Source organism: Tupaia chinensis, unplaced genomic scaffold (genome assembly GCF_000334495.1).
Source record: "Tupaia chinensis unplaced genomic scaffold, TupChi_1.0 Scaffold146052_1, whole genome shotgun sequence".
Lineage (NCBI taxonomy): Eukaryota > Metazoa > Chordata > Mammalia > Scandentia > Tupaiidae > Tupaia > Tupaia belangeri.
This window is the reverse complement of record NW_006205908.1, coordinates 245,964-269,168: the sequence shown is the minus strand read 5'-3', so window position 1 is coordinate 269,168 and position 23,205 is coordinate 245,964. Positions and strand designations below refer to the sequence as shown.

Genomic DNA, 23,205 nt, shown 5'->3' with positions numbered 1-23,205 from the left:
TAAGATTTTTTTTTTTACAATTCTCCAAGAGCTATTTTTATCCCCTAACACACAGGTATAGCCTCCCCTCCTTTTTTTTCTTAATTTACCAGAGGGTGCATGTGCTCACCAGAGAGAACAAAGAGAGAGATAGAGAGAGAGAGAGAAAGGGGAAAAGCACCCCTCAATGGGGTGTGGTCACATGGGAATCCATCTCTTCCTCTTTTCTGGATTTTGGGCACACATGCTCACTCACCCAACATGTTTCTTAAGCTACAGGATCCAGGACTCAAACCTACTGTTGGCCGTGTAAGACCCAGCTGCCTTCACCACCACACCCTGGGCTGGCCTCGGGTTGAGCATCTCTAATCTGATTATCCAAAGTACAAAATGTTCCAAAACCTGCAACTTCTTGAATGCTGACATAACTGTACAAGCAAACATTTTTTACACTTCATCTCTGTGAAGAGTCTTAGTCAAAATGCTGCAAAACAAAAATATTGTATAATATTACTTCCCAGAAAAATAAAACTTAAATGAATTTTCCAGTTAGTCTTGCATTCTATCCTCAAGGTATCTCATCATATGCAAATATTACAATACCAAAACAATTCAGATTCTGAAACAAATATTTTTTTTAATTTCACATAAGGGATACTCAAATCCATATAACTTTATTGAGAACTAATAAATCTTCCATCCTTGTAGGATGAAGTGACAAGTCTTTCCTGAGAAACTTTTTTTACAACCACCATTTAACTTACCAGATTAATTTGCAATTTGGGATTTTCTTTGTAAAAATGTTCTAACTTGGGCCCAATTATCATGGCTCAGAGCTGTAAGTTACCACTGCATAAGGCTAGGGCCACATGGGAGACCAGACACCCACCTAGTCAAGCTGAGCCCGGTAGCACGCACCTGTGACCCTGGCTAACAGGGAGGTGGGGGCACAGGATTACAACAGCAAGACCCTGAAAAAATATCCATTTCTTTCTCTCTCTCTCTTTCTCCCTCCTCCTCCTTGTGTGCTTCCTTCTTTTGCTCTCTTTATCTGTTTCTCATTAAAAATATATCCTAAGTGTATGATTTGCTTCTATAAAGTTCAAAATTAATTAAAGAAAAGAATGTGAGCTTTATAAGTTAGAATATTGATAACGTGGGTGATAGAAAGAACGGGAGATTGGTCAAAAAGGGGCACAAAGTGGGGCCAGCAGGTGGTTAGTGGTTAAGGCACTGGACCCAGCATGGCTGACCATGAATCAAGTCCCAGATCTGGAGGCTTAAAAATCATGCAAGGAGTTGGGACCAGCAGTTAGTGTAATGGCCATGTCGCTGAACTCCCATGTAGCCGACCACGGTTTGAGTCCTGGATCTGGTGGCTTAAACTCATGCCGGGTGCTTGTGTGTGTGTGTCCAAGATTCTGAGAGGAGAATGGAGGAGAAGGGATTGAGGCATGACCACCCCTCGGGGGGTGATTTCTCGCTTTCTATCTCTTGGTCTCTGTCTGTGTGGCAAGTGCACATGTCCTATAGCAAAAAAAAAAAATATCTCCAAAAAAAAAAAAAAATCATGCCAGGCGTGTGTGTATGTGTGCATACCCAAAATCTTGCATGGAAACTGGACAAGGGATAGCAGCATAGCCATCCTCCTGGTGGGTGGTTTCTCACTTTCTCTCTCCCTTTCTCTCACTGTTTCTCTGATGAGTGAATATGCCCTATAGCAAAAATCTCTTCCTCCCCCAAAGGGCAGAAAGTAGACTCTGAAGTGCTGCATAGCACAATTTTTTTGACCCAGTTGTTATTTTGTTTTGTTTATTTTATGAATAGCTATTAGCTGTGCACTTATGATTTGTAGGATTTTTTTTTGCTTTTGTTTTTGCTATAGAGTATGTGCGCTTGCCAGAGAGACAGAAAGTGAGAAATCATCCCCAGGGAGAATGGCCAGGCTGCAATCCCTTCTCCTCCATTCTCCTTTTGGGATCTTGGGCACACACGCGCACATGCCCAGCGTGAGTTTAAGCCACCGGGTCTGGGACTCAAAACAGAGTTGACTACATGGGAGTCCAGCGATGTAGCCATTATTCCATCTGCTGCTCTCTGTAGGGTTTTTTGCAAACCTGTGGTATACTTGACATGAAGAGATTTTAAAATCATGAAAATAAATTAATCAAACATTGGTACTGACACTGACATTTATGAATGCTCAGGTTAATGCACCGTCTACTCTGTGTACCAACAGGTAGTTCTCTTTTCTCTGAAACCTGAGTATTCACTTTAACTTACTATTTCAATTACATAATGGAATGATATGTTACTTAAATCACTATTTTAGTGAGTTGGGGTAGTGTTACTTTTACAAAAATGAAATGCTGGGAACCAGCAGTTAGCGTAATGGCTATCTATGTCTCTGGACTCCCACGTAGTCGACCGTGGTTCGCATCCTGGACCCGGTGGCTTAAAACTCACACTGGGCATGTGTGCGCGTGCCCAAGATCCCGAGAGGAGAATGGAGGAGAAGGGACTGCGGCGTGACCATCCCCCCTGGGGGGTGATTTCTCGCTTTTCTGTCTCTATGTCTGTGTCTGTCTGGCGAGCGCACACGCCCTATAGCGAAAATCTCTCAAAAAAAACCAAAAAACAAAAAACAAAAAAAATGCTCAATATCATTAAGTTGACAAATACATTGTTAGATACTCTGTACATAAGGCAATTGTAAAAAAAAAATGGGAAACATTGTAAAAATCTCAAAGTAGCCTACACTCAGTTTGCCCCCTTGATGTTTTAATGTCTTTAATTTCTCTCTCTAAGGAAACAAACCTGAAGTGTAGACAAGTTGTAAGCAAAAGTTACACAAGATTATTTCAAATTCCAAACTGTAAACCCAATTGCAAGAAATGGCCTTGCCCATAAGGTGTAGAAAAAACTCTATTGAAACTAAAATGATAATCTTATAAAATTTAATTTACTGCTATTTTGATGGCCTTACGAATCAGTTAGTGTTCTGATTATATCAGATAGAAGAAGTACTTACAGTGTCTCAGGAATACAAGACAACAGGGAAAACACTGACAGGATATATGAGGCGCAGAAGTCAGAGGTGAGAAGATTTTCTAATTGGAGAATGGCAGATGAACAGAGATTAGTGTACAAACACATATGTTCACTCACTCAAGTTCTGCCTTTCACTTGCATTTTTTAATTTTAATTTGCTATAGGGTGCTCACTCTAGAGAGAGACACAAACAGAGGGGGGAAATAAGAAAGCACTCCCCCCTCAGAGGGATGGCCACACCACAATCCCTTCTCTTCCATTCTCCTCTCAGGATTCTGGACACGCAGGCACACATGCCTGGCGTGTTTTTCAATCCACGGGGTCTGGGACTGAAACCTGACTCAGTAAGCTGTATGAGCTTCCTTAACCATTATGCCACCTAGCTAGCCCTCCACAGGTATTTTTAACACCAACTTGCCAACCAGGCACAGATTCTTTCACCACACTGAGGCCTCTTTTCCAAGTTATTAAAATCTCAGCAGGCAGTGGTAAAACCCAAGTAGACATTAGAGGGAAGTGGTATCTGCCAGAGCTGCAGTGATCCAAAGCAGAGGGTCATGCGCATTGCTGGGTTAACCAGCGGGTAGTCAGCTGGCCTTGCGTAGGGCAGCGAGGTCAGAGGAGGAGGCTGAGCAAGAGAAGTTCCACTTCAACACATTGATTGAGGATTTTGAAATCAGAAGGAGTGGAAGGAAGCAGTCTCCATTTGTTCAGGCTGTTATGGCAAACATAGCACACACCGAGTGGTTTATCAGCCACAGAGACGATTCTTGCAGTTCCAGAGCTACAAGTCCATGATCAGGTAACGGCATAGTAAGGTTTTGGTGAGAGCCGTCTTTTGGGTTGTAGATCACTGACTTATGTTGTATTCTCATGTGGCAGAAAAAGATAGGACATCTCTCTGAGGTCCCTTTTCTCAGGGCACCAAACCCCATGTATGAGAACTCTGCCTTCACGACCTAGTCACCTTCTAATACCATCGCCTTGGGGGATAGGATTCCAACAAACATTTTATGGGACAAGAACAGTCCATCACAGAACCTATGTTTATCTCAGCACACAATTAAGTTTTGTTAACAAACTCGAATTTTTAGAAATTTCAATTAGTCACATAGGTAGGAGGTTAGGCTCCTTTGATCCTAAGTCTATGACTAAGGCTTTAGTAAAATTCTAGAGAAGTTCATCTTAAAATGAGAGCCCTGTCTTGGTATGACAGCTTTCAAAAGAGCCGGAGAAGTCACATTCTAGAAATGGATAAACTATTCTCTTGAATTTCTTATTTCTTGCTCCATGTTTGTGTGTTTGTGTGTGTGTGTGTGTGTGTGTGTGTGTGTGAGAGAGAGAGAGAGAGAGAGAGAGAGAGAGAGAAATTTAGTTTGTCTCCAAGAAGGAAAAGATTTAAAATCTTTATCTATTTCTTGCAAGTTAAAGCACCAACCCTTCTCTTGTTGCATAATCCTGGCATACAATAAAAATACACAGCCCTGGGGCTGGACTTAAAGTGTGCCTCCCTAGTCCCTGGGTTTTCATCAGGGTCACTTTTCCCTTTGTAGAAGAGGAGAGTGATCTGATAGAGCCTCTTAGCCACATAACCATTCCCAGGAATATATTGCATTGTTCTACAAGATATACTCTAGGAACAGAGTGATACTTCTTGCAAAAACATAGATTTTAGGCATGGTGCTCTCCAGGCAGAAAAGATCTGTCCTTTGAATCAGGTTAGGATTGGATAATTACAGATGTGTAAAGGATACTCGGTAAATATTGGTTGAAATTACGTGGGCAGGTGTGGTACCCTGTCTCCAATGCTGCTACTTTTGCCTAGATTAGGTAATGCCTGGTAGAAAGGGATTCTTCTTACATAATTTCCAATAAAATATAATAAAAGTGAGCCTGTAAGGAGTGAGACGACATGCCAAGTGTGTTATGAAGCCCTGAGCTTTTACCACCTGGACATCGAATAGATGAATGTTGGAATCCACAAACAACTGTGATGCTGGGAGCAGAAGCAAGCAGCAAAACACAGCTGCTTGGGCATGGCGGGAGCGCCACTCTGCGAGTTATGTAACAGCTGTTGTGTAATTGTGCATTTAACTTGAAACACATTTTTGAAGGAGAAAACAATTAGATTTTCCAAAAAAGAAAAAAGAAAGTAGAAATTGGGAGCAAGAGAAATGTTGAGAGAACACAGAAGTTTCTATCTCGTCTTCAGGTACAAAGCACAGGAAGTGAAGAATTTGGGATGGGATTGCATTAGAATCTAGGGATTGGTCCCTTCACCAAACCTGCCCTGCCTACTGTTTTTATAAATAAAATTTCACTGGGCAACAATTGCACCCATTAATATATTGATTGTTTTAATTTTCTTTTTTTTTTTCTTTTGAGAGGAGAGAGACAGAGAGAAAAAAGCGAGAAATCACCCTCCACCCCAGAAGGAATGGCCACACCACAGTCCCTTCTCCTCCATTCTCCTCTTGGGATCTTGGGCACACATGCACACACGCCTGGCTTGAGTTCTAAGCCACCGGGTCCGGGATGTGAACCGCGGTCGACTACGTGGGAGTCCAGCGACATAGCCGTTATGCTAACTGCTAGTCCCATTGTCTTTATTTTCTTTTAAACAGAGTCAAATAAATTACAAGAGAAACCATCTGGCCTAGAAAGCTAAATATTTTTATTATCTGTCCCTGTACTGCAAAAGTGTGCTGACCACTGACTTAGCAGAAGAGTTTACGATGAACGAACTGAGTCTGTGAGTATTCACATGGAGAACCAAAGCCATTGATCCTTGAACTCATCTGAGAATCCTCCTATGGAGAAGAGGACCAAGAGAAAAAACAAAAATAAAAGCCTGGGGAAAAAAGGGAAAGTCCTGAATTTGCATCTGGAGACCTCTGTGAGTACGCTGGAAACATGAGTGCCTGTGATACAGCTGGTGACATTGTTGGGAGTCTCTCTCTCTCTCTCTTTTGTCTCTCTCTGTCTCACTCATGAAAGAAATAAAATAAACTTAGAAATAATAAGAGCCTGCAGTTTGAAGTCAAGCTGATCTAAATGAAATTCTGGTTTTGTGCTCATGAGATCTATGACCACAAGCAAGCTACTCATTCTCTCTATGGCTATGGAATGGGGACACCAAGTGAAGATGGAACGAGAAACTGAGGTTCCTACACCTGATTTGGAAGAACAGGTTGTTATTATTATTAAATAGTAATAATTTAATAACTAAATTATTAAACTTAGTTAATAATTCTTTGTTTATCTATCTAAATCCTGTACATAGGACACCTGATAACTTTTACTTGGGAAAAAAATTGTTCCTCTTAATAATCAGAACATCCAAAGTATCCAAACTATTCTGTCTTGTTCTTACCAAACTTTGTTAGAGCTTCAATACAATAAAGTATTGTACTAAATATGGGAGTAGCACAGTGAAAAAAATGTCTTTTTTTAAAATGTTTCCAGCTTGAAACAGTAAGAACTTGAATGGTTTGGGAGCCCACTTAAACTCGTGCTTTGTCCAACGGCGAATATCAGTGATTGGAATACAGACAGCTTCCAAAAGTAAAGAGAGGTTACTTTCATTTTAAATGGATTTTCAGGAATGATACTGCCATATTGCAGATTGTTGTGGCTGTGTGTGTCAGTGTCCCCCCCACCTCGACTTCTCTCAAAGTCCTGCTGAGTCTTCTGTTCTCATCCAGAATGTAAAGATAACTTAGGACTTCTGAAATCACAGGAGATCTACTTACCCAGCACTGAACATACACTTGAGTAAACACAAGTTTTTTAAAGCTGGCTTAGGGAAGGGTCTAGATAGATGGTCTTTCTTCCCCAGCGGCATTCTGCTTTTCCGGGAGATAGACCGATTTGCCGATGGCCTGGTCCTGAAGATCTCTGGCCAGGAGCCTCTCTTCATCAGCCTCTTTTGGGAACAAGAGCCTTTTAAACTTTTTTCTTTTTTTTTAAAGCCTTCAATTCTCTGATTCCAAATCTGTTAGAGAACAGAAAGTTACATAGTAACATAGAAAGCTTGAAAATCCAAAAAATAATAACTGGCCTTAGTGGCCAGAGCAGCTGTGCTGCATACTCTTATCACAGGTTTCGGCTTTGTAAATTAATTCATCTGCAAATAGCGCCCTGTCTCCAGATGCAACTTCAATGCCGGAGTGCTGGTTTCTTAAGGATTTAAGTTTAAAGTCAAAGGCTTCCTGCACTAGGTGTTACAAATAAGTCGTGTCGTTTTCTTTTTTGCTCTGAGTTTGTTCATCCAATCATATCCCAGTATGCAAATAAACCTTAGCCTGTGCAAATATAAAGGAACAAATAAAGCCAAGTGCTCTAACAGAACCAAATTGCTGAGCCTGTCACCTGTGTTTCAGGAGCTGAACCAGAAATGTCGTCCTCAGGCACGCCAGACTTACCTGTCCCACTTACCAATTTGAAGATTCAATACACTAAGGTTAGTACAACTTGTATTTGCTGCTTTGCCTCAGATTTGTTAAAACTACATTTATTTACAGCATGAAAGGTCAATGTAAGTAAACTTGTGTGAAGAGCCCTCTGCAAATACAAAATAAAAAGCTTGGAAAATGCAGGTCTGGGTTTAGTGTCCTGATCAAATAGTGAATTCTGAATCGTGGCAGACCACTTCTCATAAATTTGTTTCTTATAATATATCCAAGTGAAAGAAAGGAATTCTCTTCTGTGTGAAAGGTTCTTGTGCCAGGATTCAGTGGACTTTTCTAAGCAGTTCTGTTAACTTTAGCGTAGCCTGCATGCATGCTACAAGAGGCAAAGAACTACGAGAGAATTTGACTTACTAGAAGGAGTCAAACAAGTGGGAAAAGATTACTCTGAAAAGAAAAAGAGTCAGAACATGCTGAAATAACATAACTTTTCTATTATGTTTAATGAAATAAGTGTAAAGAGGACTTAAATCTGATAATTAAATGAAAACCCCTGCTTCAAAAAAACTTCAGATAGACTTGTGTCACCCTGCATACCTTGGGAAAGAAAGCATTCTTATTTATTTCTTTGGCCAAGTTCACGGCCATTGGAGCAGATGTGTAACTGTTAATTGATAAATATTTAGAGAAATAGGAGTAGGAACCAGATCTCAGACCTCAGACTCCACAGCAAGGGAGAAGTAGGAATTGGATTCTGTTCGAGTCATTCTGAGAGTATCTGGAACTTGCCTGTTTCACATTGGGACGTGCCTGCTTTTTTGTCAGAGACTAAAACTCCGAAACAAATGAGGAAAAAAAAATCTAACTTAAAAGTTAGTTAGTGTCATGGTGTGAAGGAGAAAGTAAAGTAAGAAAGGAACTACTGTAACTTAGGGCAGAACCACGTTTACTTTCTGAATTAAGAGCATTGTATTTAGTGATACGACAAAATCCTCACTACTGTGCATTTATTTCCTGACTTCTAACTATGGATAATTTTGAAATCCCGAAGGCCGTTGCATTTTCATTTTCATAAGCACAACGAATGAGGAAGTTGTTCAGCTGATTGGTTCTTTTCCTTAGAACAGTGTCAGCACAGATCTGATTTTTGCCTTTCACCAGCAGCGCTGAGGTATATTCAGGCATTATTTTCACAAGACTTTACTAAAGGGGGAGATGTTTCCATTGAATTGTGTTACAAATGGGAACATGAAAAAGGTGGTGAGCCCACAGCATCCAACAACGCACATTTGGCGAAGATATGGCAGAGGTCACAGGACTCCAGTCTCCTTCACTTTCTTCTTCCCAGTTAATCATTCACAAGACATTTCAATTCAAAGTAGATACAGTCAAAGGTACATATCATGCAGATCAAAATTCTGGGCCATGCTTCGATTATTCACTATTAGTACATAGAATCACAAGGAGTTTGTTTTTCTATGATATACCTGCAAAATAGTTTGGTTGTCGAGATGCCTCCTTCCCTTCTTTTTAAGTTGACTTGACAGAAGTTTGGTAAGTCTTTCTTGTATGTTTAGCTCAAGGAAGCTCTGCTGTGAAATAATCTTTCTGTTGAATTAAGTATCACTGAGTAGTCATTAATTAACCATGTGAGAAGCAATACTAGACAAATGAGTTGATCTTTAAAATATAATACACAAGCACAAATACAGCGATCTCTCGACACAGACAGATGTTTTTGATCGAAAATGCCTGTTCATTTCAAAGTCATTGGACAAGAACATCCCTCTAGGTGCAAATGACTAAATGACTAACCTAAGAATTCAAAAGAAGGCAAGAGTCACAAGCAGACATTGCTGTGTGTCTACGAACCTCTCTAGGTAAAATGCCCAGTGGAAGCCTGTGAATTCTGATTTCTCATACATCTTCTGTATAAATGTGTTCTGTTCAGATAGCATTTTATTGTTTGACGTGTTGGTTACAACATTTTCACACTTGGAAGGATACCAGTTATGTATGTAATTAAATCTAAATGGGTGAGCTTTTTCAAATGCCTTTGCATTTTTCTTTTTACTGTGTCCCACTAAAGGATTGTATTGGATTTGCACTTGCAAGAGGAGTTGGACAAATGATGGTTATTAACTAAGTTTCCTGGTAGCACACCAAGTAAGCAAAGACTTTATAGTGTCTGAGGAATTATCTTCTGTGACTGGTCCCTAAATTCCTCTACTGCTTTTATCTCCCTGTTTTAATATCCTTCTTTATGATCACTATAAGGATATTGGTCTTTGGGGCAAGGTAGAGGGAAGAGGCAGGAGGGTTGAGTAACAGAAAGAAATGATTACAACTATGATAGAAAAGCCATGTACTCTCAAGCTTGAGAGTGCTGCTCATCCAAACAAAAGAATTCATTGATGCATTTCTTTTATGACTTATTTTCTAGTACAGTCTGATGATTTCTTTGTTGGGGTAGATAAAACACAGGCCAGAGTTTAAGAAGTACTTTCTACAGTGATATAAGAGGTTTTGGCATTTAAAGCCACAATCACATCACTATAAATCCATATAAACTCAGATCCCACACCTACTCTCCTTATTCCTTTTCCAATTGTAACTGAATACCACATCTGTTAACCCATTTGTTTTACTGAGCCTTTAAAGGAAGCACTTCTTTGAAAGTTATGTGCTGACCAGGCAAACTATACCACCCCTCTCTGCTTTGGTTTCCTTAAGTACAAATGAGGATTAAGAACGCACCTATTTTCTAAGGAGGATGAAATGAATTCAGTGCCTACAAAGCACTTGAAATAGTGCCTGGCACTTGGGAAGTGATTGATTAATGTTAGCAACCCCAGTCCTACTTTATTTTCCTGAATCCTTTCAAGTTTTTCCAGAATTTTCTCTTTTACCCTACCTTCCCTAGACCTGTTTCCCACAGCGTTTCCCTTGTCTCGTTTTCTTCTCCAAGTATTTCTGTCACTTGTCTTGCACAGTCATGTCCCACCTGACAAAGATTGCACTGGAGCGAAGTTCCGAGGATTTAACCAGGACTTTAGGGATCAAGAATTTTCTCTTATGGGATTTGATAACTTTGTTTTTCATTCTTTCTTCACAATACTGGTTTGCTTTTTCATATTAAGGAAGAAAAATAAAAAAGACAAATAGAAAATTGAAGAAGATAAGATTTTTCACACAAAAATTCAAACCCTGAAACATTTAACTTAATTATTAAACTTAACTCATTAAATAACAGTTTGTTTATACCAGAAAAGGTCATCAGCTAATGACATTTAACACACACTCATACACACACACACACATACACACACACGCATATGAAGAATGATAGATAACATGTTTGTGTTTACTCTGCCCGTGACTGTGTAAGTTTTGTTCAGTGATGTTAATCTTCATAATTACTCTATGAGGAGGATATTACTCCCATTTTACAGATAAGAGAACTGAGGAATAGAGTGACTAAGTAACTTGCCTAAAGCTACCCAGCAGGTAAGTGACAAAATCAGACATTGAATGCTGGTAGGCTGAGCCCTCGCACGAAGAAACGACTGTGTATGGTTAATCATGCCATCTTGGGACACTGAGTGGTCAAAAATCTGTTTTGTCCTTTATTTTCCATTTGCCCATTCCTGACTACTGGAGGGTGAGTGACTGTGAGCCGTCCGAACTGTTGTTCTGCCATTCCAGGTCAAGAGGAGGAAGTGTACCGCCATCTTAGAACAAGAGGAGAACAATAGGGAGGGCTGGGAGGAAACAGGTTTTCCGCTCTTGTTGAGAAGGTGGGGTTTGGGCTGGGAGAGGCCAGGAGGCAGAGTCCTTTGACACAGGTGAGCAATTTCTACATGAACTGCATTTCTTCCACTCCTGTGGAATAAATTTTGATTAGAGGGGGAGATTACTTTCTTAGATCTTTATTTTGTTTCATCATCCTGGGTTAAAGTTACATTTTCAATAGAAAGAGTTCTGAATCATAGAATACTATATGTCATTGTTGTTTTCTCTCGTCTCTTTTTAAATTCCTACAAAAAAAAAAAAATTCAGGCCACATGATTTCCAAAGATCACCCTCCACTCAGTTCTCCTTTTTCCCTTCCCTTCTCTCCATTTTTTCTCTCCCTTTATTTAGCAAGTTATGAATTACTGCTCTGTGCTGGGTCCTCTAAGAAGGCTGACATGATTCTTTTCTCATGGAGCTTCTAATCCTGGAGGGTGTAGGATAGTGTGGGGCAGAAAACAAGCAAACAAATCAGGGAAGATTTTAATCCCAAATTATGCTAAATGCTAAAAGGAAGAAAACTAAGCTGAGAGACTGTAAGGGAAGAGCTTATTTTTGATAAGATTGTTAAGAGTCCCTTTAAAACCGGGACATTTAAGGTAAGCTTGAGGGATGCCAGGCGACCATGTAAAAAGGTCAACAACAAAGATCCAGAGGTAATAGCACTTGCAAAGCCCTTGCAGACAAGAGCTTGTTATGTTCAAAAACTATCAAAAGGTTACATGGCTGGAGTACAGTGCATAAAGGAGAGAAGGAATGAGAGGAGACTGGAAGTAGAAGCTGGGGCCAGACTGGCTGATTTTATCTGAGAGAAACCTCTAAGGGGAGCTTAAATCAGGACTGGACTTCGGTTCAGAGCAAAGCTGATTGAGAAAATGGAGATGTACTTGTCTCAGGACAGCCGTGATCTGACACAGGGTAGTGGTGGTTTAGTTCTTCATGATGTTCTAATTGTGGCTAGGGGATACATCACACGTTGTTAGACATAAGTGGAAACACAGATTTATGTTAGGAAGAACTTGAGCAACAATTGCTTCGTAATTAAACATTTAGTTAAAATCTAACAAACAAACCGAAGAAGCGAGCATTTGCCTACATCTGGATTCCATGACATCGAAATGTCTGATTATGTGTGCGTCTAGGTGTATATAAAACATCCCCACTCAGAAGCTTTGCTTGGAAAGGGTACCAAAGTGTCTCTAATATTTGGTTTTCTGATGTTATGTCTCCACCTGATTCATTATAATGCTGAAATTGTTCATGGAAACTTATTCTCTAGGAATTCACACAATGTTTGCCTCCTCACCCTAGATCCCATTATCTGAATTTTTCCGTTATTCTCCCAATTTTTTATTAAGAAATTAAAGAAATATAAATACCAAGCAACCCAATTGTACTTTAAATTTAGCAATTTCTTTAGAAGGAAGAAGACTTGTACGCAGGCAATTATATTATTGGATCTTCGTACTATTAAATGTTAAGTATATATAGAACTTTCTAGTGCTTCTACATCTTAACTCTTTGATACAAGATAAGCATGATATACAAACAAGTTGTTGATCAGCATTTCTGTCATCTTTGGACGTAGGGAGGGTGTGCCTCAAAGCAAATGCTGCGGCATCTTTTCCTTTCTTTTCACTGAACTGAAAAGGCTGACAGGGTTTTTCAAACAACAAAGGGAGAAAGAAGAAGATTTTACACTCATGATACTAAACTCAGACTATAATATAAAACAGAAATTTTAAAAAAGTTTATTTTTTTCCTATTTTTGTTTTAATCACTGTCTCCTTCTGTTTTCATTCCTTTGACTGCAGATAAATATTTTCCTCCCATCTATGGCTTTCTCCTTCATTTCCTTCTATATTTTCCTACTTTGTCTCAATCTCTTTCTTTCTCTCCCCCAGTCTCCATTGTCATTTGTACAATTTTAGGTTCCTAAGGCAGAGAAAAGATAGACATTTACAATACACATCACTCCCTAACCTTTTGTAACACCACCCATCACTCCCCACACAGAGACCTGGCTCTCTGGATTAGAAATCTTCACAGGTGACATAACATGGAGATTCTCATCACCTCCCTTTCCCTCACAAGATCTTAAAAGAAATTCTTTGAACATTGAAAATGTGATCTGTTAAAATCATTCTACCACCAGGACCAGCAGATGACATAATGGTTATGTTGTTAGTCTCTCATGTAATTGACCGTGGTTTGAGTCCCAGACCCTGCAACTTAAAACTTACATCGGGCATGTGTGCGTGCATACCTGAAATCCCAAGAGGAGAATGGAGGAGAAGGAATTGCACTGCGGCCATGTCCCCTGGGGGTGTTTTCTCGCTTTCTGTCTCTCTGTCTCTTTCTGTCTCTTCAGTGAGTGGACACACCCTATAGAAAAAATCTCTCTCTAAAATAAATGAATAATTCTGCCACCAAGAAAGCACTGGCTTCCTTTATAGGATCTAGAGTCAATGGCCCAGTTGCTTCCCGGTTATGAATTTAGGGAACCCTGAATACCTATTGAGAAAGTCAAAGACTCTCCACTTCAGCCAACAGTTTTCAAAGATCTCACACCGGCAGATAAAGCTAATAGGTCTTTATTTTTCCATTAGTCAAATCCAGCTTGATGCAAGCCAAAAATATATTGAGGAATGTGTGTATTTATTTAAAATTTTAGCTGTATATCAAATACAGTAAAACATAACTTTTATTCTGGAAAAGCAATTAGTTTTTTCAAAATTATGACTTATTTTTGGACATTCAGTTGCATCCTGGAAATAGCCACTTGTTTATCAAAGGTAATATGATATAGCTCTTAAAATCTGGCATATCTAAAATTTTAAGAGTAAAAATAAATTTTTTAATTGCCTCAACATTCTCATTGATTGTTTCCCCAAATTAAAAGCACTTGAAGTCTAAGAGTATGCCTGGGCATCTAAAATTTCCAATTAATATTATGAACTTAAAGATATCTACTGTCTGTGTATATATATCTACACACATGCACACACACACATATACACGCACACACACATATAACTTAAAAGTATCCTGGGCCTAAAACTCATAGTTAGAAATGATAAAACACTGGTTAAAGAGGATCCCAGAATATTTTGCTTTTATAGTGCCATCTCCTTTCCTGTTTACTTGCTAATAACAAATAGCAAATGGAAAACGAAGTCGTCACCATGATAGATCATTTCAACAGGACTAAAATGGATTTCATAATTTTATAATAAACATTGCTTAGCCTGGACTCTTCTATATAAGCATTTAATATAAGTATAGGATGGATGATTGTTCAAAAACATTTGTTCACACAGTTAGCTGTAAAGTAAACACCACACATAAAGCTAGCAAAATTAAAACAGAAGAAAAAATAATTAAGGTCATTCCTACCAATAAATTCTCCATAGTTAAGGAGAAGAAAAGGAGGTACAATATCTGATCCGGAGAGCAGGTTTGGTTTTTGTGCTGAAAGACCTGTTTGTAGGAGAATGTGCATCATTTATTATTGCAGACGACACTGCTATATCACCCAAAAGCCTTAGGTCCTCTTGTTAGGATTTGTTAAAGTAGTCTCTGGGCTAATCTCCTGGATTCTGGCTGCTCTACTTCAAATCAGTTGGGGATACTTTAAAATCAGTATTCTAAAGCCATTTAATCCTGTCACTTTCTTCTTACATCTGTAATGGAGTCCAATCTTCACTCTGTGGATCAAGGTCTAACACACACTGAGTTCATTTCCATTGTCTGACCTTCTCTATGACTAGTTTACGCTGGAGCTTTCTGCGAGGCTGATATCTTTACTATGTTACAAACACCCCCTTTGCTCATTGTTTTCCTTATTTTTAAAAAAATTATGTATCTATTTTTATTTATCATTATTATAATTCTTTAATTTGCTACAGGGCATGTGCACTCACCAGAGAGAGATGAGAGAGAAAGTGAAAAAGCAAGCTGCAAGGTCGGGACTCGAACCATAGGCAGCCCCACCACAGCACCTGCTGGCCCTCATTGTATTTCTTCTCTCAACCAATACTGCTCCCATCCTTCCAGAATGTATTCTTCCAAGTCCTGTCCTGGTCTTCCATGAGTCTTGCTAGAGAACTGATTGAGTAGAGCCCTTCTTTGGCCATTTTAGTCTTCAGTCTTTGGTTCTTTACTGGCTGATCTTGATAAAAATACTCTCTCCTCGGATTACACACCCTTTGAGAACAAGGGCCCTGGCTAACTCAGCTCTCATTTTCCCACAGTATCTTCCAGAGTTATGTCTCCAGTATTTACTCGTTATTTGACAAACACTTTTCAGATAACACAGAGGAACCAGTTAGGGTTATGTAAATGTAAGCACAAGTTCAAACAAAAGTTGCGTTATTGTGTGCCCCTATAGTAAAGGTTAACAATGAAGAATTCTGGGCAGTTGTTGATAACGTGGGATCATCTACAGCGGATGTTTTCAGTTGCCTGCAGGCTGTCATCTGTAGGGAGAATTTATGTATGATTTAGATGTAAAATTCTGATAATGAAGCTAGGTAGTACAGTATATATTGTAATGTATTGAAATTCTTTCACCAAAAGAGATTATAGGAATGGAATAAAATAAACCGTAATCTATTGAGAACATATTATCAAAAACTTGAAACCACAAATTAGCTGGACCTTTAGAGGACTCTAGTGGGAACTAGAATTTCACCACAGACCTAACAAAATGTAATTAATTCTGTATTTTTTTTGGGGGGAGGGTTTTTGCTAAAGGGCGCCTGTACTCGCTGAAGAGAGAGAGAGAAGGGAAAAATGAGAAATCATGTCTTAGGGAACTGGGGCACACATGTTCATGTGCCTGCTGTGCTTCTGAAGTCCCTGAGTCTGGGTCTTAAAGCACGGTTAGCCATGCAGGAGCTAAGGGCCTTAACCATCTCTCAACTTGCTGGCTCTTCTGTATATTGTTTTTATATATTTATTTATTTTTAGTGAAATTATACAGTAGAAAGCTGTGATTCTAAGTGTGTTTCCCACAGGGTCAGACTTGTTTTTTTTTAGTTTAGAGATATAAAGTCCGAAAAGGTAATACAATCTTTAGGGAGGTGGGAAGGAACTATTAGCAAATGTGAGTAAATCTGATGTAAAGTTTTGAAAAGGTGTTTGAAAACAATCTAGGGCAGGTACTATGATGTCTTTAGTTTTTTTTTCTGTATGTGTGGAATTTTATGAGCTATGATATAGATATTTAACTTGAGCACAAAGTAGAATATAAGCAATTTGATCCTTGCAAGATACTACTAGCCTCTTATGTTAGAAAATAAGAAAAAATATTAAATCCAATTGGACCAACTGGTAAAATATTGATGAGGAGGTGACATATTCAAGTGGAGTTTGAAGTAAAAAAAATATGTAACTCCAGTCTGAGGAACTGTATAAATAAATGTGTGGTGTTTGAGGCAGTAATAATGAAGCTGAAATAACGGGTAAACTGAGGAAATAGCAGGACAAAAGTTTGGAAAAGCGTGTTGAGTCAAGATCACAAACTCCTCAGGTGCTATAAAGACAATGGAGAATCACCACAGTGCTCTGAAGAGTGGTGTAGACAAAATCCAAATGATCAATAGGTTGGCCAAGGAAGATTAACAATAGAGTGAAATTATTATTATTATTATTATTATTATTATTATTTTAATTTGCTATAAGGTATGAGTGCTTGTCAGAAAGACAGAAAAAGGAAAACTGAGAAAGCACCCCCCCAAGGGGCATGGCTGAGCCACAAGCCCTTCTCTCCATTATCCTCTCAGAATTTGGGGCACATTACTCATATGGCCTGTGTGTTTTCCAAGTCATCAGGTCCAGGCCTGGAACCACATAGTCAGCCATGTGAGATCCAGCCACCTTAAACACCATGCCCAGCTGACCTGAAATATTTTTTTTTAATTGCTAGAGGGCATGTGTTCTCACCAGGGAGAGAGTGAGAGAGAAAGAAAGGAAAAGGGAAAAAGGGAGAAAGGGAGAGTGGGAGAAATCATCCCCCCAATGGTGTGCGGTTATGCCGCAATGCCTTTTCTTCTATTTCTCCATCCTGTTGAGACTTGGTACATACATATACATATACATGGTGTATATGGTGTATATGCATATACATATACATGGTTTCTCAAGCCATGGTGCTTGTATTCAAACCCCATTGGTCATGTGGGATCACCACTAGGCAACAGGATTGACCTGAAAATTAAATTTTAATTAGGCAGATGTAATAGAATAGGATACATTTATACAAAAGGTTGACTATGAATTATGTGTGTAATAACAGAGAAAAGAGTGTGTGCCTGCATGCATTTGAGCAGAGGAGGAAAGAGAGAGTATAGGTGAGCCAGTTGTAGAACTTTAGTTTGGGTGAGCAGAATAAAACTAGAGATGACAATGAACTGAGCTTGGGACAAGTTGATTGAGGTGTTTCTCAGTCATCCCTGGGAGAAAAATGCTAAAGAGTAAGGGATAGATATGCATAAATAAAAATACATTTCAAGAGTAATTATGAGATTTTGTAAAAATGTGTTTCTGATAGCTAGAGTGCAAATTCTCTCTAGGAGATTTTAGGCAAGTCAGCATTTTAATCTGAATTTATCTTTCTTCAAGCTGAAGTAGGATGCAAACTTTTTTTTTTTCCCCAGATGATAATCTCATGAACTTTATGGTGTTCATTTGTATTTAATTATCCTATCAGAGAAACTGGATTTTTCTTGACACTTCTGCCTTTCTCATACTCCCATATATGTATCTTTGTACATCTAAGCTCTTCATCTGAACTACTTTGAATCCTTCCCTTTATTTATTCATGCCCATGTCTTTTTCCCATCAGTTTCAGGCAAGCACTACCATTCCTCTGAACTCTTCCAAAATAAGGATGATGCAATTTTATTGTATGGATCATTGTAGTGCTGTGAACGAGAAAATAAGAAGGCTTATTCTCCTCCCCATTTTTGTAGAAAATCACAAGTGGTGTAATGCACTCACATGCAGAATATGACAGATGGTATCCATGAGTAGCTGAAGGATTATAATTTCTTTGACTTGATTTTAAGTTATTCAAGAGTTGTGTATGGGGGTCAGCAGCTAGTGTAATGGCTATGTCGCTGGACTCCCATGTAGTCGACCGCAGTTCAAGTCCTGGACCCGGTGGCTTAAAACTCACGCCGGGCATGTGTACATGTGTGCCCAAGATCCCGAGAAGAGATTGCAGTGTGGCCATCCCCCTTGGGGGTGATTTCTCACTTTCTGACTCTCTATCTCTGTCTTTCTGGTGAGTGCACAAGCCCTACAGCGAAAACCTCTACCCCCTCACCCTCCCCAAAAAAAAAAGAATTTTGTTTTGAGGCTAAAAATCACTTGAGGACTGGGATTGTGTTGGCCGCTGAGGATAAACCAGAAAATCAGACACACACAATCTTGAGCTTACAACCAGGAGAGAAGATAGACATTTTAAAATGACTATTAAAAAAGTGATAAATTTTATGATAAAAATGTTAGATCATCAGAAAAGTCATGACTCGTTTTTGTATAAAAAAAAAAGAACAGAAAAATATGTTATGACCTTTTGGACAACCCAATATTTTTTTCTAAATAATCTTGTAAATCATAGAAAATAGAATTATACTCAAGCATTTAGCTATACACAGTGATATATTTTTTATCAATTTGACAGAATTTTAAACTATACTGTGGATACTATATGCTAGCATATCTGAGTTAACAAAAAACTTACAGGTCAATTTAAAAGACTGGTTTTATTCCAGATATGTGCAATACAAGGGGACATCAAAAAGTTCACAGAAAATGGAATTAAGGACAAGTTTATTTTGGCACAATAAAATTTTGAAATTTATACATATCTTTTCTTATAATATGTATTTTCTATGAACTTTGTGAAGACCCTTTATATAAGCAGCTAATCTAACAGTATGTAATGTTGATTACTGTCACTGGACTGATAGGTGTTCAGCATAGCAGCTGACTTAAAACCTGGGAGCAGGGAGCGAACTGCAGTACATTCTTTCTCAGGGTTGAATTACCAGTAACTTGTCTTTAAATATTAATGAGGAGGGTATTTGAATTAAAATGTGTCTTAAATCCAGAGTACATATCACCCTTTAAAAATAAATAATATCTTCCATGAGTGAGAGAAATAGACAAAGACAGAGATAAAGGACCCGAATAGGATCTGCTAGTTGCCACCCACCACCAGCCTCACTCAACCAGCCCCAGATGATGGGCACACGCATGCCTGGTGCGCTCGGAGAGCTTGAACTGATAACCTTTGCCTTGATAACCTTCCCATGTGGATTTGCCTCATGGAGTGTGGCATTTTTACTGTTGTGCTACCATCTGCCTCCCCTTCTTTTAAAACTGTACATATTTATTACTCACAATTCAAAATAATATAAATTAGTTTATCTTGTCATAAGTCTAACAGAAAGTTGTGATATATAACATCCAATATTTATGATTGTTCTTCTATTTTGACAATGAATAAGAAAATAGGGAATAAATAAGAAATAAAGGAATGGGAAGAGAGAAAAGAAATCCTAGCTCTTATCTGAAACAGCACATAGCTTTATCCATCACAAAAAAGATTTTCATTTTTTAGCTTTTGCCGTAGGCCACATGCGCTCACCAGAGACATACGTATGTAGAGAGAGACAAAGAGAAATCACCCTGCAGGGAGGATGACCACACTGCAATCCCATCTCCTTCACTCTCCTCTTGGGATTTTGGGCACATACGCATAAGCACCCACCATGTTTTTCAAGCCACTAGGTTGGGCACTCAAACCACAGAGTCAGTAATGTGGGATCCAGCACTTAACTTCCACACCACCAGCTCATCCAAAGATATTTGTTAATTTGGCTTTGTCAATTTTGTTTTTCTCATCAGAAGATGAATAAGATATCAAACTTGGTTTCTTAATGAAATGCAAATTTGGGGTTGCAAAGGTTAAAACAGATTTTAAAACTTACAAACTGATGCTTTTAATATTTCTATTCTCTAATAGTACATCCACAACAAAATTCTATATATTCTAGACTCTTCTATTTCTTTAGATGCATATCTCTTTCTCACAGATTTGGCTGTTGGGAAAGTCATACATATTTTTCAATGCAAAGAAGCATCATGATTTTCCCGCTGACCCAATACTTCAGTAAGAAATCCAGTACTTGACTTCGTCTGAGGACAATTCATTGAGTCGTCATTTTAAAAAAGAAAATGAAAACCTCTGTGCCTCTAAAAAGTCAATGAAAAATATTTCCGGCCAATTTTTTCTAAGCAAACATCTTTCAAAATCTTCCCACTTTGCTAGCTTTAAAATGATAAGATAAAAGATGAGAAAATAATCACTTATGATGCCACATCACTGCGAGCCCAAAATGAGCCTGTTCAGAATCTAAAGTGGAAAAACAGAAGCAATGTTTTATAAAGACAAAGCCTGCCAGAGTCTCCACTTTTGCCTCAAGTTTGTGACTGTATCAAGGAAAAGCATCATTTTCTAGATTTTCTCCAATCTGTATGCTTTTATTCTTTTTTGTTATTCTTTTTCATTTATTTTTATACATTCATTCCCTGTGTATCACCACAGCTTGTAAATGAATGATCCCAACATGAATACACTGCACATCAGTCCAGTTAAAGATATCCTACATGTTCGTGTTATTGTCCAACAAGACAATCCTCCATTTCTGTATTTCTTCATGTTGAAATGGCCACATGTTTTCATGAAACTTAAAACTTTTACTTTATTTTCGTGTGTATGTGTAAAATATCTTAATCAGACCAAAAACAGTTTGAGAGAGGACATGATATGTATCATTTAGGTACTGGGTAATTATTTATGTTTACAAAGATTTCCAAAATTTGTTACATATTAAAATGCCTTTTGGGACCAGTAGTTAGCATAGTGGCTATGTCGCTGGACTCCCATGTAGTCAACCGTGGTTTGAGTCCCGGATCCGGTGGCTTAGACTCATGTCAGGTGCATGTGCGTGCGTGCCCAAGATCCCAAGAGGAGAATGGAGAAGGGATTGTGGCATGGCCATCCCCCCTGGAGGGGGATTTCTCCCTTTCTGTCTCTCTGGCTCTCTCTGTCTTTCTAGCGAGCACACACACCCTATAGGAAAAACCTCTAAAAAAAAAAAAAGAAAGAAAGAAAAAATAAAATGCCTTTTTACTTACTTTCTCTCCTTCCCTGCAGATCTTCATAAATAATGAGTGGCATGATTCCGTGAGTGGAAAGAAATTTCCTGTGTTTAATCCTGCAACTGAGGAGAAACTCTGCCAGGTAGAGGAAGGAGATAAGGTGAGTTTCTGAACACAAGTTCAGTTTTTACGCCAGGTTTGTTTCTTGCCATTCTGAGGTCCTCAGCCCCATTGTAAGTTCATGAAGGCTAGTCATGAAGATCGGGCTTCTGGGAAAATTTTCTGAATTGTTTTTGGTACACAGAGGGCACTCAGTTGTCATGTACTGATGAGAAGCCTATGCTGCCGAGTGTTGTGGTCATCTTTTCCCGCTACTTTTCATTATTTTTCGATTGAAATGGTGTCTAGATTTATGATACAGACTGCAAAGAAGGGATTGATCAGAGGTTTAAAAAAGAAATCCTTACTTATATAAAATTATTCTTTTTAAGTTACTAGGTGAAGCTAAAACTTAATACGGTACAGGATTTTAAAAGTTAATTCATTAAAATTATTCAGTTAAACTTAATTAATACCTACAAAAGTGAATTTTAAAATGCCTTAAATTGAAAAACAAAAGTTGTGTTACTCTAATACTAGTAATAACAACAGAACCCAACTTTTAGTTAGTGGTAATTTTTTAAAATTCCAAACGCTGTCTTAATATGATACTTCAAGCAAACCTATAGGACAGGTACAATTTTAGTCACTTTTACAAACAAGGATGGAATGGGGGAAGAGAAAGGTTGAGTGATGTTCTCAGAGTGACTTTGCTAACAAATAATGCAATTGGCATTCAAGGGCTGCCCTTTGGACCCCAGAGCCTGTGATTGGCAGGGCTACTGTTTCCCAGGTGATCATTATAAAAGTAAAACAGGGTCACTTTAAATAGCCTGGGAGATGGAGTCAGAAGTAGAAGAGCTTGCAGAATTTTGATCTGAACACATACCTACAAAAGTATTACTTATCTTAAAAGTATGTGTCTCTTGAACGTGGGTGCCTGGAGTCAGAAGTAGAAGAGCTTGCAGAATTTTGATCTGAACACATACCTACAAAAGTATTACTTATCTTATATGTGTCTCTTGAACATGGGTGCCTGTGATCCTGGTTGGTTGTGGGGATACTTCTCTCTCTCTCACTCTTCTTTCTTCTCTCTGTTTGTCTCACTCTCTCTCATAAAATAAATAAATCAGGGACCAGCAGCTAGCGTAATGGCTATGTCGCTGGACTCCCATGCCGACCGTGGTTCGTGTCCCGGACCCAGTGGCTTAAACTCAGGCTGGGTGCATGTGTGTGAGTGTCCAAGATCCTGAGAGGAGAATGGAGGAGAAGGGATTACAGTGTGGCCATCCCCCCTGGGGGGTGATTTCTTGCTTCCTCTCTCTCTGTCTCTATCTATCTTTCTGGTGAGCACACACGCCCTATAGCAAAAAACTCTCAAAAATAAATAAATAAATATTTTAAAATCAATAAGTTTTTTAAAATGTACATATATTTTTTTCTTTTTTTTTTAGAGAGATTTTTGCTATAGGGCATGTGCACTTGCCAGAGAGAGACAGAAGAAGTGAGAAATCACCCCCCCCAGGGGTGATTGCCATGCCACAATCCCATGTTTTCTTCTTTGGATTTTGGATACACACACACATGCCTGGCGAGTTTCAAGGCACCAGGTCCAGTATTCAAATTGTGACTGGTCATGTGGGAGTCAAGCAACATAACCATTATGCCATCTGCTTGTCCCCAAAATAAATATGTGTTT

General features: G+C 38.7%; 1 protein-coding gene across 1 annotated transcript in view; it reads left to right on the top strand.

Moving 5' to 3' along the window:
• The first annotated feature begins 7,380 nt into the window (after positions 1-7,380).
• Positions 7,381-23,205, top strand: part of ALDH1A1 (aldehyde dehydrogenase 1 family member A1) — a 57,038-nt gene continuing 41,213 nt past the window's right edge. Inside the window, exons 1-2 of the mRNA XM_006168716.3 lie at positions 7,381-7,492; positions 21,463-21,567. Coding sequence (XP_006168778.1) covers positions 7,427-7,492; positions 21,463-21,567 — 171 coding nt within the window. The 5' untranslated portion in view covers positions 7,381-7,426. The remainder of the gene's footprint in view (positions 7,493-21,462; positions 21,568-23,205) is intronic.